Here is a 14,767-nt window from a genome sequence, read left to right as displayed (position 1 = left end):
ATTTTTTAAAGACATCAATTTTATGTTATTTAAAACCCCACATCTGTGCCATATTAATAGGATTCATGTAAAATAAAAAGGCTTGGAGGACTTGAGTTTCTGACATCACTGTAATTTTTTGGTGTTATGGATATTCCCGGGAAAATTTTGGATGCTACTGGGGAATTCCTCTTTACTGGGTTTGGAAATTACTCACAGGAAGCGAGCTTCCCTATAAAGGGGCTCCGGCAGGAGCAGCGCTCTGCTGTTCTTGGCTGACTTCACATCAGAACTGCTAAGTGGCACGAGACAGAAGCAGCAGTGACACAAACAGGATTCCAACGCGGGCACCAAAGCCACCACTTGACAGAACAGTAAGTGCAAAAGAGTCTTTACAAGGGTGGCCTTGAAACAGGATTGTCAATATGAATAGAGATGCAGAAAGCCTTTTGATAAAAGACCTGTGCATGTTCTTGTTGTATCCAGACCAGTTAAACTCTGGCTTTTCTCTTTCACCTAAATGATGAAAACCTTAAATTTTGTATGTATTCATTCCAGTCGACTTCCTTGAAACAAACTAAGATGATGGCGCTGTTATCCTTTAGCTAAAATCTTATGATACTGCTGAAAACATCTTCATAAAATGATCTCAGTAACCAGCTACCTAAAATTTCTTTCTGTAATGAATTCTGTACTTTTTCCCCCCAGAAGGGCATTTCAAGACTCATCTTTTGATAAAAAAAAGAATCCTAGAAGTCATGATCGCTTCACAGCTTCTCCCTGTTCTCACTCTTGGTAAGTCAATATCATTCGTTAGATCAGGGTTTTTCATCCTGGACACTTGGCATTTCAGGCAGGATAATTCCTCTTTGTGGGGGGTCCATGCTTTGTAGGATGTTTAGCAGCATCTCTGGCCTCTCTGCACAATGCATTCCATCCTGGGTTAGGGACAATTTACCTCTTTGTGTCTCAACTTCCTAAAGTGTAAAGTGTTGATCATGAGTGGCCTATTTCTCAGAGGCATTGTGAGGATCCATTATGGAAATGGCCTCAGACAGTTCTGTGGTGCATATTAAGTGCTCAGTAAACTTAGTTATTCTGATTATTATTCTACTGTAGTGGATACCCTGATAGATTGTGGTGAGTGAGTGCAGACAGGCTCAACCACAAAAGATACACACAATAAATGGTTTCTCCATCTATACCTCTTCTTACTTTGGAAAAGGTGAAAAAATTTCAAGTCATTCCAAGGCCACTGGTTGATGAAAATAAGACTGTAAAAAGCCCAGTTAATAGAGTCAAACTATAGCAGGACTAACCTTTCCATGCCTTTCACACTTTCCCTTTTAGTGCTTCTCCTGTTTAAAGAGAGTGAGGCCTGGTCGTACAATGCCTCCACAGAAACCATGACTTTTGACGAAGCTAGTGCTTACTGTCAGCAAAGGTACACGCATCTGGTTGCGATTCAAAACCAAGAAGAAATTAAGTACCTGAACTCCATGCTCAGCTATTCACCAACTTACTACTGGATCGGAATCAGAAAGGTCAATAAGCAGTGGACCTGGATAGGGACCCAGAAGCTTCTGACCGAAGAAGCCAAGAACTGGGCTCCAGGCGAACCGAACAATAAGCAAACCAATGAAGACTGTGTGGAGATCTACATCAAGAGAGACAAGGATACGGGCAAGTGGAATGATGAGAGATGCGACAAAAAGAAGCTTGCCTTGTGTTACACAGGTACGGGACTTGAGGCAGCCGTGGGAGGGAGTTTCAGGCTGAGGGCATCTTGACAAATTATTGCAGTATGCAAAACCTGGTCTCTATTATGGTAATGCTATGTTCTTAAAAAATATAATTTTAAAACATTCTGTTGGCAAATTATATCTTTTTGCTTCTTTGTGTGAATGTAGGCAAGAATGTATGTATATTTGTAGGTCAATACATAGGCAGTGTATGCACATACAATGCATATTTTAGTTACTCATTTATTTGTAGAAGGAAAACTATCTTGAAAGTTTGTGATAAAGAGAATTTTCTAATCTTGATGCCAATGACAGCTGTACCCCTGACACCTGCATATTAACATCAGCTTAGCTTAAAACCCAGCTTTGGCATTGTGTGAAGCACTTCAGCTAAAATCTCTGGACGTCCCTATAAATGGTGACATCTCTGTCACACACTGTTGATCCTCAACCCAAAGAAATGCATTATAAGCACAATGACGATCCTCTTCCTCATTGTGTTTTCTGCAGCTGCCTGTACCCCTACATCCTGCAGCGGCCATGGTGAGTGTGTGGAGACTGTCAACAGCTACACCTGTGAGTGCTACCCCGGCTTCAGTGGACTCAGGTGTGAGCAAGGTAGGTCCCCATCTCACCTGCTCCTTCACTTGAGTCGGTAGCACTTTCCCGTGTCCCAGCTGGCTTGGGTGTCAGGTGTGCATGTCCTCCCTTCCCCGGGCATGTAGTGTCATGTGGTGCTTAAGAGCCCTGGCTTCAAATCCCAGATTTACCACCAGGGCTTTCTCACTTTATGCTAGGCGACAGAGGATCTGATGTGGTTTCTCCTTTCAGTTGTGACCTGTCGAGCACAGGAAGACCCTGGGCACGGAAGCCTGGTTTGCACTCACCCTCTGGGGCACTTCAGCTACAATTCTTCCTGCTCCGTCAGCTGTGAAAAGGGTTACCTCCCAAGCAGCACAGAGACCACGTGGTGTACTTCCACAGGGGACTGGAGTGCTCCTCTTCCAGCCTGCAATGGTAAATCTCTCTCTAAATGCACACAACACTCTCTGACTCATCCCTCGTGGCCTTGGTTGTTTTTTTTTTTTTTTTTTTATCTAACTTATAGCACTTTCAAAACTCTAGGGAAAGTTCTTTTTGTAATGTTGTTCTTAATAAGACCTCTTCTCCCAGCCAATATGTGTTGGTCAGTAGGGTGCCTGCTTGGTTTGAGAGAGGTTTTTAGAAAAACCACCGTGTTTGAGATGGGTGCTTCTGAGGCTCTGGTGATGTGTAAGAGAGTGCCCATAGCGCTGGCACCATGCTCAGGAAATCCTCACGACTCCTGGTCGGCCCTTCTTGATGCAGTAGATGCATAAGACCATGGGAGTCAAGCAGTCCCAACAGCTCTTTTTCTCTCTCAGGCTTATCTTTCTAGGCTGGAGATGAAGACTTTTTGCCTCCAGGTCCTGCTGGGCTGACATAAATGAATGTCCTGTGTATGTCAGTATTTTTGTTTTCACAACTAGTCATAAATCCTGATTGAGAAACTTTTTTTCTTTGTTTTTGCCTTCCGTAAAGTAGATCAGAGACATGAGAGATATGATAACATAGATCAGAGACCACTCAACGTAGTCAAAGTATAAATCAATCAGAGAAGATGAAAGTATTAATAAAAGAGCATAAAAACTTTATAGTGTATGTGCATGTCCCCCCAGATTAATTTAGGACTTTGGGATTTACTGTTTGAAAGCTGCTTCCTTGCCCTCTTATAAATTTCAACTCTCTAGGAAGTGAACATATCATTCTTCTGTAAAATTCACGGTGTTCTTTCAAATCCCCAGTGGTTGAGTGCAATGCTTTGACAAAGCCTGCCAATGGCACTATGGACTGTCTCGAAAGCTCTGGAAACTTCCCATGGAACACAACTTGTGCCTTTGAGTGTGAAGAAGGATTTGAACTAATGGGACCCAAGCGCCTCCAGTGTACCTCATCTGGGAATTGGGACAACAAGAAGCCAACGTGTAAAGGTAGAGTTGCTCCATGTCAAGATTTACTGTAAACGTTCTTTTTCTCAACCTGTACTTGAAATGGTCAGGCCAGACCTGCTAATGTACTTGGGTGTCTATGTTACAGCTGTGACATGTGAGGCCATTGACCATCCTCAGAATGGGTCTGTGAGCTGCAGCCACTCCCCAGCTGGCGAGTTCACCTTCGGGTCCTCCTGCAATTTCACATGCGAGGAAGGCTTCCTGGTGCAGGGGCCAGCCCAACTTGAATGCACCGCACAAGGGAAATGGAATCAGCAAGTCCCAGTTTGTGAAGGTAAGCCCAAGAGCTTCTCCTTTACATACCCCCTTCCTTAAAGGGCAGCAATCTTCGAACTTGGGCAGTTAAAATGAAACCAGATGCTTACTTTAACTAGAGTAATCAGATGTGATGGGCAATGTTCATCTTATGTTTTTGAGTTTCATATAAAAGAACCAATGCTTATCCAGGGAAAGGATTGTACGTACTAAGAGTGGATGCTTTGCCGGTTTCTTGTGCTGTGCTAATGTGGCTTTGTAGACATTGGCACGGAGTAGGCAGACACCTTAATCTAAAGGGAAATCACATGAGAACATTTAAAAGTAGGATTGTGAGAACATGACTTGATTTTAAAACTCTTGTAATACTTTTCTTCTGAAACTGCTCATAATTAGCAGTGACGAGAATGTGCCATGTGTTGTGTCATGTGTGAAGACACCCTTAATACCTACATAAGCACTAAAATTTAATTCACTTTAAAGCAAGAGCAGTGATGTTGAAAACAAGCAGTTTTCATTATCATGTCCTGGTATTTCTGTCGCCAAATATAGCACAGAATGATTTCCAGTGGTAAGAAGCCACAAGACCAAAACCAAACTGCAAAGCAGACCCATTTTTTGTGCTGCCTTCTTACCTTCCTTTTGTGTTTTGGCATCATCTGTTAGCATCCGGGACCCATAATTTGCTCTCTGCTTTCTCTTGACTGTAACTTCTTTCAATGTCAGAACGGTGCTCAGGAACCACTGGTTCTATTAAAGGCTATCCTTTACTGAGTGCCATTATCAATGAAGGGATTGGCATTCAAAGAAAACACCCTCATCTTCCCAGTTGTCCAGGGAGTAATGAAGAGCCTTGAGATCGCTGAGCATTGCTTTGTCCAAAATGAATGGGTTCATTCATCAAATGCTAAGCACTCTCCAGTTCCACTGCAGTATTTTCTGACCATCATTTTGGTATCTCAGCTTTTCAGTGCAAAGCCTTGTCCATCCCAGAGAAAGGCTACATGAGTTGTCTTCCTAGTGCTTCTGGAAATTTCCAAAGTGAGTCCAGCTGTGAGTTCTTCTGTGAGAAGGGATTTGTGTTGAAGGGATCCAAAAAACTCCAGTGTGGCCCCACAGGCGAATGGGACAGTGAGGAGCCCACATGTGAAGGTACAGTTTTTGTTTTTAAGATAAAAACAATTGAAGAGCTAGGGACTTGATGACATGAGAAAACTGTTGCTTCCTGATACAGACTTCTAATGTGCTTACTCATATCTTTCAGCTGTGAAATGTGATGCTGTCCGGCAGCTCCAGCGTGGCTCCGTGAGGTGCGCCCATTCCTCTACTGGAGAGTTCAGCTACAGGTCCTCCTGTGCCTTCAGCTGTGAGGAAGGCTTTGAATTACATGGGTCAGCTCAGCTTGAGTGCACATCTCAGGGACAGTGGACACAGGAGGTCCCCTCCTGCCAAGGTAGGATTGAATTTAGACTTTAAGGGGTAAGGTCAAATATTTCATACGTGTCTGAAGCTAGATTGCCCTAATGGGTGTGATCCTAGTTTCCTACATGCTGAAAACTAAGTAGTGCTTATAAGTTACGTTTATGATGACTTTTCAGCCAGTTTTAGACATTTTCCAGGAGACTTTTGTTAACCTCCACCCATGTGTCCATAATTTGCAGTGGTACAATGTTCAAGTCTGGCAGTTTCTGGAAAGATGAATGTGAGCTGCAGCGGGGAGCCCGTGTTTGGCGCTGTGTGTGCGTTTGCATGTCCTGAAGGATGGACACTCAATGGGTCTGCAGCTCTGACATGTGATGCCACAGGACACTGGTCTGGGATGCCGCCTACCTGTGAAGGTGAAGTACTGATTGGTGCCGGGGCTGTCTGGGAGGGCTAGACAGAAGAAGGGGAAGGTAACGAACCGTTCATTATGTTCACACTAGGAAGGTTCCAAGGTTGAGAAGCTGGTGCATATTTAATATTATGGCGATAGAGAGGAAACAGAAGAGGTGACGGGTGGATGGAATGGGTAGAATTCTGACAAGTGGAAAAAGGAGAGCTAGAGGTCAAAGTAGGGAAAAGGAAGACAAGTAATGGAGAGAGCACGCATGTAGTCTTGACCGAGGTGCAGTGGGTTCTGTGAAGAGCTTGGCAGGTTAGAGGTCTCTTGGCAGTGGCGGGAGACAAGCTGCCACAGGTGGTTTGGGCCCATCTCAGAAGCCTTTAGTCCCTACCATGTCTCCTCCGTATGTATTGAAGTAGACGGCTCATCAGTGTGCAAAGGAAAGGGCAAATGGACAGAACAGAAAGACTTTAAATTCATTTTCTTCTCGTGACAGTTCTTCCCTCTCTGTTTCCCTAGCTCCCACTGAGTCCAATGCTCCCCTGGCAATCGGACTCGCCACTGCTGGGACCTCCCTCTTGACATCAGCCTCATTTCTCCTCTGGCTCCTGAAACGCCTACGCAAGAGAGGTAAGGGAGCTTGGGAGCATACTTCAAAAATGTTCTTGAAAAATGTATTTCTTTTTCTCATTGATGAGTCATGTTCTCTCTTGCACATTAGTAATTTGACTCGAGTTACTAGAGAAACACTAATGAACAGTATAATTGAGCCATGGTCTTAGAGAAAGAGTATATAGTACAACTCAAAGTGGGAAGAGTTTTAGGAAATATACATGTTATTTAACAGTGGACAGCTCCAAGGGATGCCATTCACAGGGAATTCTGTGGCCCCCCTGAGAGTTGTGCAGTGAGGCGATAGGGTTGTGCTCCCAGGAAATGGCGAAAACGTTTCCAAAACATTTATTGGGAATACAGGCTTAAATGTGGGAGTATCTCCTGGGGACCCTGCAAACACATCTAGCCACACTCACAGTTTGTTTGGCTTATGGAATAGTTAACATTTTTTAAAATTAAGTTCTGACATTTATAAAATGGGAAATCTTACATAAAATCTAGATTTGGGACTTCTCATGAAAAACTGGCAGATGAACTCTGCACGCTGAGCCTGCAGCTGTCACTAGCATTAGGAAACTGCTGGGCCCTTAGGATGAGTGTGTGCTTTGCATGTCACCCCCTTGGCACCAAGCTGTGTTTGCACTCTGCTTATCACAGGGGCCCTGAAGGCGTAGAGTTTGCAGTCCCTGGTGAATAGAACCATATTGTTTCTGAATGTGGTATCTCCTTAAAAGTCCTTTAGTCCAAATTAATGGTTTTCTTTTTCTTGCAGCAAAGAAATTTGTTCCTGCCAGGTAAGTTGCACTCTTGTCCAAAGCATGCCCTTGAATATTCTACACATTTTTCTCTGTTTATGTTGGAAAACAGGGCTTAATTTAGTGTTCTCGTGTATTCCGCAGCAGCTGCCAAAGCCTTCAATCAGACGGATCCTTCCACATGCCTTTGTAGTCATTTTAAGTCAAAAGGAATCAGGTAAGACTTGAAATCACATATGATTTTGAAAGAACGTATCCTCTCTTCATGTTCTGTTGCTCCTTGAGCCCTCCAAACCTGCTGGTTTCTTGGGGGAGAATCACCAGCTTCATGGTGTTTTATGGAAGGTTGTTTCATTTCTTTGTAGAAGGAGAGGAAAAAAACAAGATTTGGCCTTTATCGAGTCATTTCACTTTTGAAAGTTAATAATAATAATGCTGATTGTTAACCCTTATGTGGCACTTACTATCTTCTAGAAACTGTTCTAAACTAGGAATTGCATGAGATATGGACTGTTGCTATATAACTAGAATTCTAACATACCCCTGAACCTCCAATGTCTTCTGTTATTAACAACTTGTGTTAGTGTGGCATTTTGTTACAATTGATGGGCCAATACAAATCCATTATTATTAACTAAAGTCCACAGTTTACATTAGAGTTCCCTCTTGTTTTTGTATATTCTATGGGATTTGACAAGTGTATAATGACATGTATCCACCATTCCAGTATCATACAGAATAGTTTCACTGCCCTAACTGAATAGGATTTTGTTGTTCATACTTGGACTCTCCAGTGACAGTGAACACAGTGGTCTGTGCTAGAAGGTGAATTTTGTTGTTGCTATTAATGCAGAATATTAAGTGTCCTGACGGCATGCATTCTTTGTTTGCAGGAACACAGGTACCTCCAGGGAACTAGAGAAATACCCTGATGATGGCAGAGACAGAAAGGGCTCCTTTGGTCTCTGGTACTTCTCAGCTCCTACATCCACTGCTTTTATAGCTGGGAGCATGGCACCCATGAGGACTTCAACGGTCCACACTCTAGTGGGCGAGGCCAGCCTGCCACCAGCAAGACTCAACTTTCTCTTTCCTGTTCTCAGCATCTGGAAAGTGCTGGATGATGGAGGAAAAGCATATTCTCTTCTGGACAAAAGTAAAGAGACTCAGGCTCTGGAATCTCAGAATTCCTGTTTTAACTCTCTCCCCTGCTCACTATGAGATCTCAGTGGAGAAACACAGTATTTTTGGTAGTGTTTCTTTCTTTTGCCCCTCACTGTGTCTCAACTACTGATTACATGGTTGCTGTCACGGGGATGAATAATTCTCAGGAGTTTAGGGAAAACAACTTGGCCAAAGATATTCTATCACCAAAGTGCAAAAAATGATAATTTTTTAATGCCCACAGGCAAGTGCCTGGGGAAATCCTACTTAATACTCTGTGTGAGGATTACTAAGCACAGTCTTAATCACTTTTATCCCTGTGGGACTCAGTGCTTTATAAAGTGCTCTTAGAGATTGTGTTCTTTTATTTGCATTGACTAAAGTACAATCTTCCCTAATTCTTAATTCAATACAAGTGTTGTAGGGACTCTAAAATATGTACATGTTAAGACTATGTTAAGGTAAAAGTTACTTATCCCAGATCTTTGTTTATTAACAAACATAATGTTATGTCTATAGTAAATTTATTTCAAAAAAGGACAAATGCTGTCCCCCAGCAATGTATAATGTTAACCAGTATAAAGTTGTGAATGTTTTACTATAGTTGCTTTTAAAAACATGAGTAGTGGGGCTCCTGCGTGGCTCAGTCTGTTAAGTATCTGACTCCTGATCTCAGCTCAGGTCTTGGTCTCAGGGTCATGAGTTCAAGCTCGCATTGGGCTCCATGCTGGGCATGGAGCCCACTTAAAAAAAAATAAGTAAAAACATGAGTAGTATCAGGAGAGTAGAACCTGAATGGCATACGCTTGTACACTGTCATCTCTGTTTTCAGAGGTATGTGGTTTTCCATGATGAAAAACTTCCATGAGGCCAAGTGTTCTGATTTGAAAAAAAGTGTAAATGCAAACAAATGAAGGTACACTTTTATGCATATCTTTGTTGAAAAAAAATGTAGAAATATGGATGTGCTTTGCATCCCTACAAAGATGTTGTCAGATGCGATGCATCAACATATAATTCTTGCATATTGTGTAAGATTTTAAATTCATGATAGGAACTCACCATGTAAAGGATTTGTCCAGTGGATTTTTTTTTTTAGTGGAGACTTTTAATGTTTATTCCCTAATTGTGTTATTCTGTTTGTTAGGGTGTTCATGAAGAAAGGAAGGTCTGGATGAGCGTGTATTTATATTTATTTATAAAGGAGGTTAAAACTCCTAAGGAATCTCCAGTTATCAGTTGATCATTGGCAGTGAGAAATTCTTGGCCTGTCCAACGCCAGAGCTTCTCACTCCATCCTGCAAATGACATGAGAATCAAAACTCTCCCACACTTTCACTAATCTAGGATGTGTTGAAAAAGCAAAGTTTTGGACAAGTGCTGGCTGTATGTTGGCCAAGGTGAAGCCAAAAGCAAACAGGGAGGAATGCTAAGGGTCAGAAGGTCAGAGATTTTGACAGAGCGAAAGAACTCTGTGAAATAAGGGAGAGAGAAATAAACAACTATTGCAAGCAGGCTACCTATGGAATGGATTATTATTTTCTCTGAAATTGTTCAAATGTTGTAAATATAAATATTTATATATACTGCAATGGAAGTAGCTGTGTGCAATGTAAATGTGGTCTGTGTTTCGGTTTAATAAAGTATTTTAAATTATGATTTAAAATATTTTATAGTTTTTAAAGTATGTATTTATTTAAGCTTATGCCATACCCATTTTGTATTTGATATGGCAGTGCAAAGTTTGATAATAAACATGTTTATATTTAGTTCTGTGTGTAGGTTCTTTCTTAAAAGTTCTATTTTATTTAGATAAAATTCACGTTCCATAAAATTCACCCTTCTTAAGTGAACAGTCCAATAGTTTTGGTATATTCATAAGATGGTTCAACCAACACCACAAGAGAGTTTTGGCTATAATTAAGGGGATTTTGTTCTTCTCCTTACTCTCCCAATGGTGCCAAATCCTTCCTATCAATAGTTCTTGTAATAACCCTTAACCAGCTGTTCTCTCACCGACAGCCTCAGAACAGATCCTTATCACAACCCCTGGATTAAATGATAAAATCTCCGGAGTCTCCAGGCTCTCAGTCTGCTGTTGGGAGGGATTGTGACACAGCCCACAAGTCACACAAAATCTAGTCTTGCCTGTCTCCCATCCTCATTTCACGCCATGCCCCTTCAGGCATTGCACTCCATCCACAATGGAGAGCTGTGTCTGCCCACTTTGATGCCTTTGAACACATCGGCTTCTTTCACCTGCAGTTACCCACCCTCCTCATCAAGGAGTCCGCCATTCTTTGCCTGCTTGACTCCTACTCAGGTTTCAGGTTCTCTGCTCAAAAATCCCTTTATGGCAATTGACTCCTTAGATTAAGTCACCTCTTTAATGCTCTCACAGCCCATATTTTTCTTCCTTCCTTTAATCCTAATTAACTAATTATTGTGTAATTGCTTAATACCTGTCTTTTCTACTAGATTCTAAGTTCCTTAAGGGTAGAAGCAATTTACCTTGTTCATTGCTCTGTTCCTAGAATGTAGCATATTCCTGATATACCATAGATACTTAACAAATATTTTTTGAATGAATGAATGAATATGTGGACAAACAAATGCAGATGGGCTCATGATAAGGAACAGGACCAATTTTCTCAAGTGGAATGAGTTGTCTCAGAAGGCAAGGTTTGAAATCCAGTTATGGAGACAAGATAGGTTTGACAATAGTACAGAACAGAATGGAAATAAAGATGAAATAAAGGAACTAGTTAATGGCCTGGAGGTTCAGTGAGGTATGATTGACAAGGGCTGCAGTGAGATACTTGAGCACCAGATCTACAAGAATAGGCGACCGTGATTAAAGGCAGGGATGCTGGAGTATGTGATTTTGAAGTCGACACAGTTTGAGGCTGTGTCCAAGGGAGAAGGTAGTTCAAGCTGAGTGGAGGAGTAGCATGCTATTGGAGAACTGGGCACCCTGGCTATGGGGTTACTGGTTGTTGTGTGAGACTGTGCATTCCTTCTACCCATGATAAACTCATGTTGGAAACTGCAGTGAACGCAGCTTTGGTTGGCAGCAATGAACAAGTAAGCCTTGCAGTCATCTGTGATGGGGGAGAGGCACAAGGGAAGGCTTCTTCTGTCAGTGGCACTCAATGACCCAAATAGTTCTCCAGCATTGGTTTCAATCTCTCTGGGGTTTTGCGATGGTTTATAATGCTCACCTACTCATTCTAGTTTTGCCCTTTGGGGACCACAGAATAGCCAAATAACCACTCTTCTCCTGACAACCTTCAAGTGGCTGCTAACCTGTCCCATGGCCTTGCCTACCCCAAATCTTCTCTTTAGATTGAATGTGCACTATTTTTAAAATTATTATTATTGAGGTAAGGTTTATATAACATAAAAGCAACCACTTTAAAGTGTACAATTCAGAGTGATATTTAGTACATTCATAGTGTTGTGCAATCACCACCTCTATCTACTTAAAAATATTCTCAGCAAAAGAAAACCCTATACCCATTAAACAGTCAGTCCCTAGTCCTCTCTCCCCAGAGCCCCTGGCAACCACCAGTTTGCTTTCTGTCTCTGTGGATTTGCCTATTCTAGATATTTCATATAAATGGGATCACACAATCTCTGGCCTTTTGTGTCTGGTGTCTTTCACTAAGCCTAATGCATTCAAGGTACATCCACACTATGTCATGTATCAGTACTTCATTCCTTTTCGTGGCTGAATCATATTCCATGGTATAGATGAATGTGTATTAAATTTAAGCTAAATTTGTCACTGTACATTCAAGAAAAGTGTTTTTAGCAAATACAAAATCCATCCATATGACTCAAAAACATCCATATGAAAAATGCTTTGATAAAAGCCAAAAAACACAGATTTGATGGACTCAGTGAGGGGAACTTAGTGAGGGGCTAAGTTGATGTGGTCTGAGTCCTTTAGAAACCTAACTTGATATAAGGCCAGAATTTAAAATGTATAGAAAAGTGAATAAATTGAGTGTATATCTGACAATGTCACTAAATAACCACCCCCACCCTCCCAAAACCCAACTTTGGATGGACCCAAGGTCTCTCCTTCTCTTGGACAAGGGCCTGAAATGTTGGTGTACCTCGTAGACATGGTGCAAGTCGGGAGCTTGAATGTAGTTTTGGCTGGATGCCTGATGACCTAAACCAGCTTTCTGAAGAAAACCCTGGATCTTGGTTTTCAAAGAATAAGAATGTCCAACAAACCAGTAGAACAACAAAGATATCCAACAAAATAATGAGACTAAAAAAAAAAAAAGGAGATAAAGTCTTTCCTTAAAAAAGAAAGGGACATATGCAGTTTATGACCAAAAAGGGGTTTATTTATCCACTTATTCAATTGGCATTTATTGAATGCTAGACCTTCTGCTTCTGAAAATATAGAGGATTAATATTCTGAAAACTCTTCTGCTATAATATTTTAAATTTCTAGGTGAAATTTAAATAAATAAATTTAAATGAATAACTGAGCTTACAAAAAAGAATGGAAATCTCAGAGGACAAAAGTGATTAGGAAGCAGGTGCCTGACCATGTAAGATTTTGTGAGCCAACGTAAGGACTTTAGATTTTACTCTGGGTGGGATGAGAAGCCACTAGAGGGTCTGACGTGTGTTTTCTCTTGCTGGTTATTTTCTTCCCCTCTGCTGCCCTCCCTCACTACCCATCCATTCTCAGGTCTCCCTGCCCTGTGTCCCAGAGGCTGAGCCCTGCAGACTGCATCACTGGCGGGCTGGTGTCTGATTGGTTTGACTAATAAGAGGCTCATACAGGAGATCAAAGAGCAAGAAGAGAGAGTCGTCAGGATATGTCTTACCCAACCTTTGCCTGCACAGGTGTTCTCTCTAGAAGAAGCTGTATCTCTCCTCCAGTATAGCTCCTGATGGGTGGCTTCTCCTTTAGGGTTGCAATTCTCACTGGATTCTAACACCATCTCCTCCTTTGAATCTTCAGTCCCAGAGGTACAGCTGCATCCTGCTACTGCCAGACTCTGGATGCCTCATCCTCTCATGTTTGTTTTCTTAGCCTTGCCCAATCTATGTGAGTGGTCCCTCTAGTAAAGACTCTTCAGTGGGTGAAGAATTCACTCATCTGGGGTGAATTCTGTTTCTGGCTGGGACCCTGAGTGATACACATTTTAACTGAATCATTTAAGTTGTTTTGTTGAAAATAGGCCATAAAAAGAAGAGGGTAGAAACGTGGAGTCTACATGGGGGGACTTCTGCAATAATAGAGGTGAGAGATGATGGTGGTTTGGATGCATAATAGAATGGAAGTGATTGGATATTTTGATAGCAAAGCCAACAAAATTTGCTGACCTATTAGATATAATTTGTCAGAAGAAGAGGGGAATCTCAATTAACTCCAAAAGCTTTGGCTTAAGGAACTTAAAGAATGGAGTTATAATTTACTGAGATGTCAAGAGGCTTGGGAAGAGGAATTCAGAAGTTCAGTTTGGCACGTGTAAAATTTGAGAGGCTTTTTAAACAACTAAATGGAGATATATCAGGTAGGCATTTGGCTGGGAACAGTCCTTGCTGGAAATACAAATTTAGGAGTCATCAAACATTTAGATGCTCTTCAAGGTGAAGAGGCTGGCTTGCATCACCAAGTCAGTGGGGGTAGAAAAGAAAAAAAACAGTGGTGAGCACTGGAGCACTCTGAAGGTTTGCAGAGTGGAGAGATGAGGGCAGACCAACAAATGAAACAGAGAAGGAACAGTCCATGAAGTAGGAGGAGAGCCAAGGGCTGATTGGCCAAATAACATGAGGACAGAGGACCTTGGTGGGAGCAGTCTCAGGGAATTGGTGTGATTGAAAGCCTGATTAGACAAGGGTCAAGTGAGAATTGAAGGAGAAGACTCAGAAATACAAGTCTAGATATTCCTTCGGGGTATGATAGTAAGAACGTCGGCACTTTGCCGGGCTCCTTGGCTCCAGGTTTGTCCCCACATCAACTTATCATTCCAAACTCCTGGCGGAAGATGAGCTCCCTAATCATCAAGAGCATGGGCTTCAGAACTGACTGGCCTGGGTTCAAAACCCCAACTGTGTTTCTTACTAGCTTTGTGACTAAACACAACTTTCTTAAGCTTTCCGACACTCTTTTAAAATGGGGATGATGATAGTGCCTGCTGGGGAATAGTAGTACTTAACCTTCATGAAGACTCAATGAGGTGATCCATGTGTACTGTTCGTTGAGCTCTCCAGCTATTACTGTTATTACTCATCTTCTAAAAACTACAAATGTGATTTTGTCATCACTCTTCCTTTCCACTGCCCTCCATCATATAGGTCCTAATTTCATATGCAGTCTATTTCCTTCACATTTTACACTCCAGAAATGCAAAAGTACTCTAGGCCCCC

At 41.8% G+C, this 14,767-nt stretch overlaps 1 protein-coding gene across 2 annotated transcripts; it reads left to right on the top strand.

Moving 5' to 3' along the window:
• The first annotated feature begins 252 nt into the window (after positions 1-252).
• Positions 253-9,130, top strand: SELE (selectin E). 2 transcript variants are annotated; one of them, XM_036097985.2, is made up of 14 exons: positions 253-353; positions 688-774; positions 1,330-1,716; positions 2,232-2,339; positions 2,553-2,738; positions 3,545-3,730; positions 3,837-4,025; positions 4,970-5,158; positions 5,271-5,459; positions 5,668-5,844; positions 6,351-6,461; positions 7,219-7,240; positions 7,349-7,418; positions 8,095-9,130. In XM_036097985.2, the coding sequence occupies exons 2-13, from the start codon at positions 738-740 to the stop codon at positions 7,392-7,394; spliced, it is 1,827 nt and encodes a 608-aa protein (XP_035953878.1). In that variant the 5' UTR covers positions 253-353; positions 688-737; the 3' UTR covers positions 7,395-7,418; positions 8,095-9,130. The 2 variants fall into 2 exon arrangements, with proteins under 2 accessions (XP_035953878.1, XP_035953877.1); XM_036097984.2 differs by having other exon boundaries at positions 7,346-7,418.
• Positions 9,131-14,767: the final 5,637 nt, after the last annotated feature.

This window comes from Halichoerus grypus, chromosome 7 (assembly GCF_964656455.1).
Source record: "Halichoerus grypus chromosome 7, mHalGry1.hap1.1, whole genome shotgun sequence".
In the NCBI taxonomy this organism is placed as follows: Eukaryota; Metazoa; Chordata; class Mammalia; order Carnivora; family Phocidae; genus Halichoerus; species Halichoerus grypus.
This window is presented reverse-complemented; position numbering and strand designations above follow the sequence as displayed.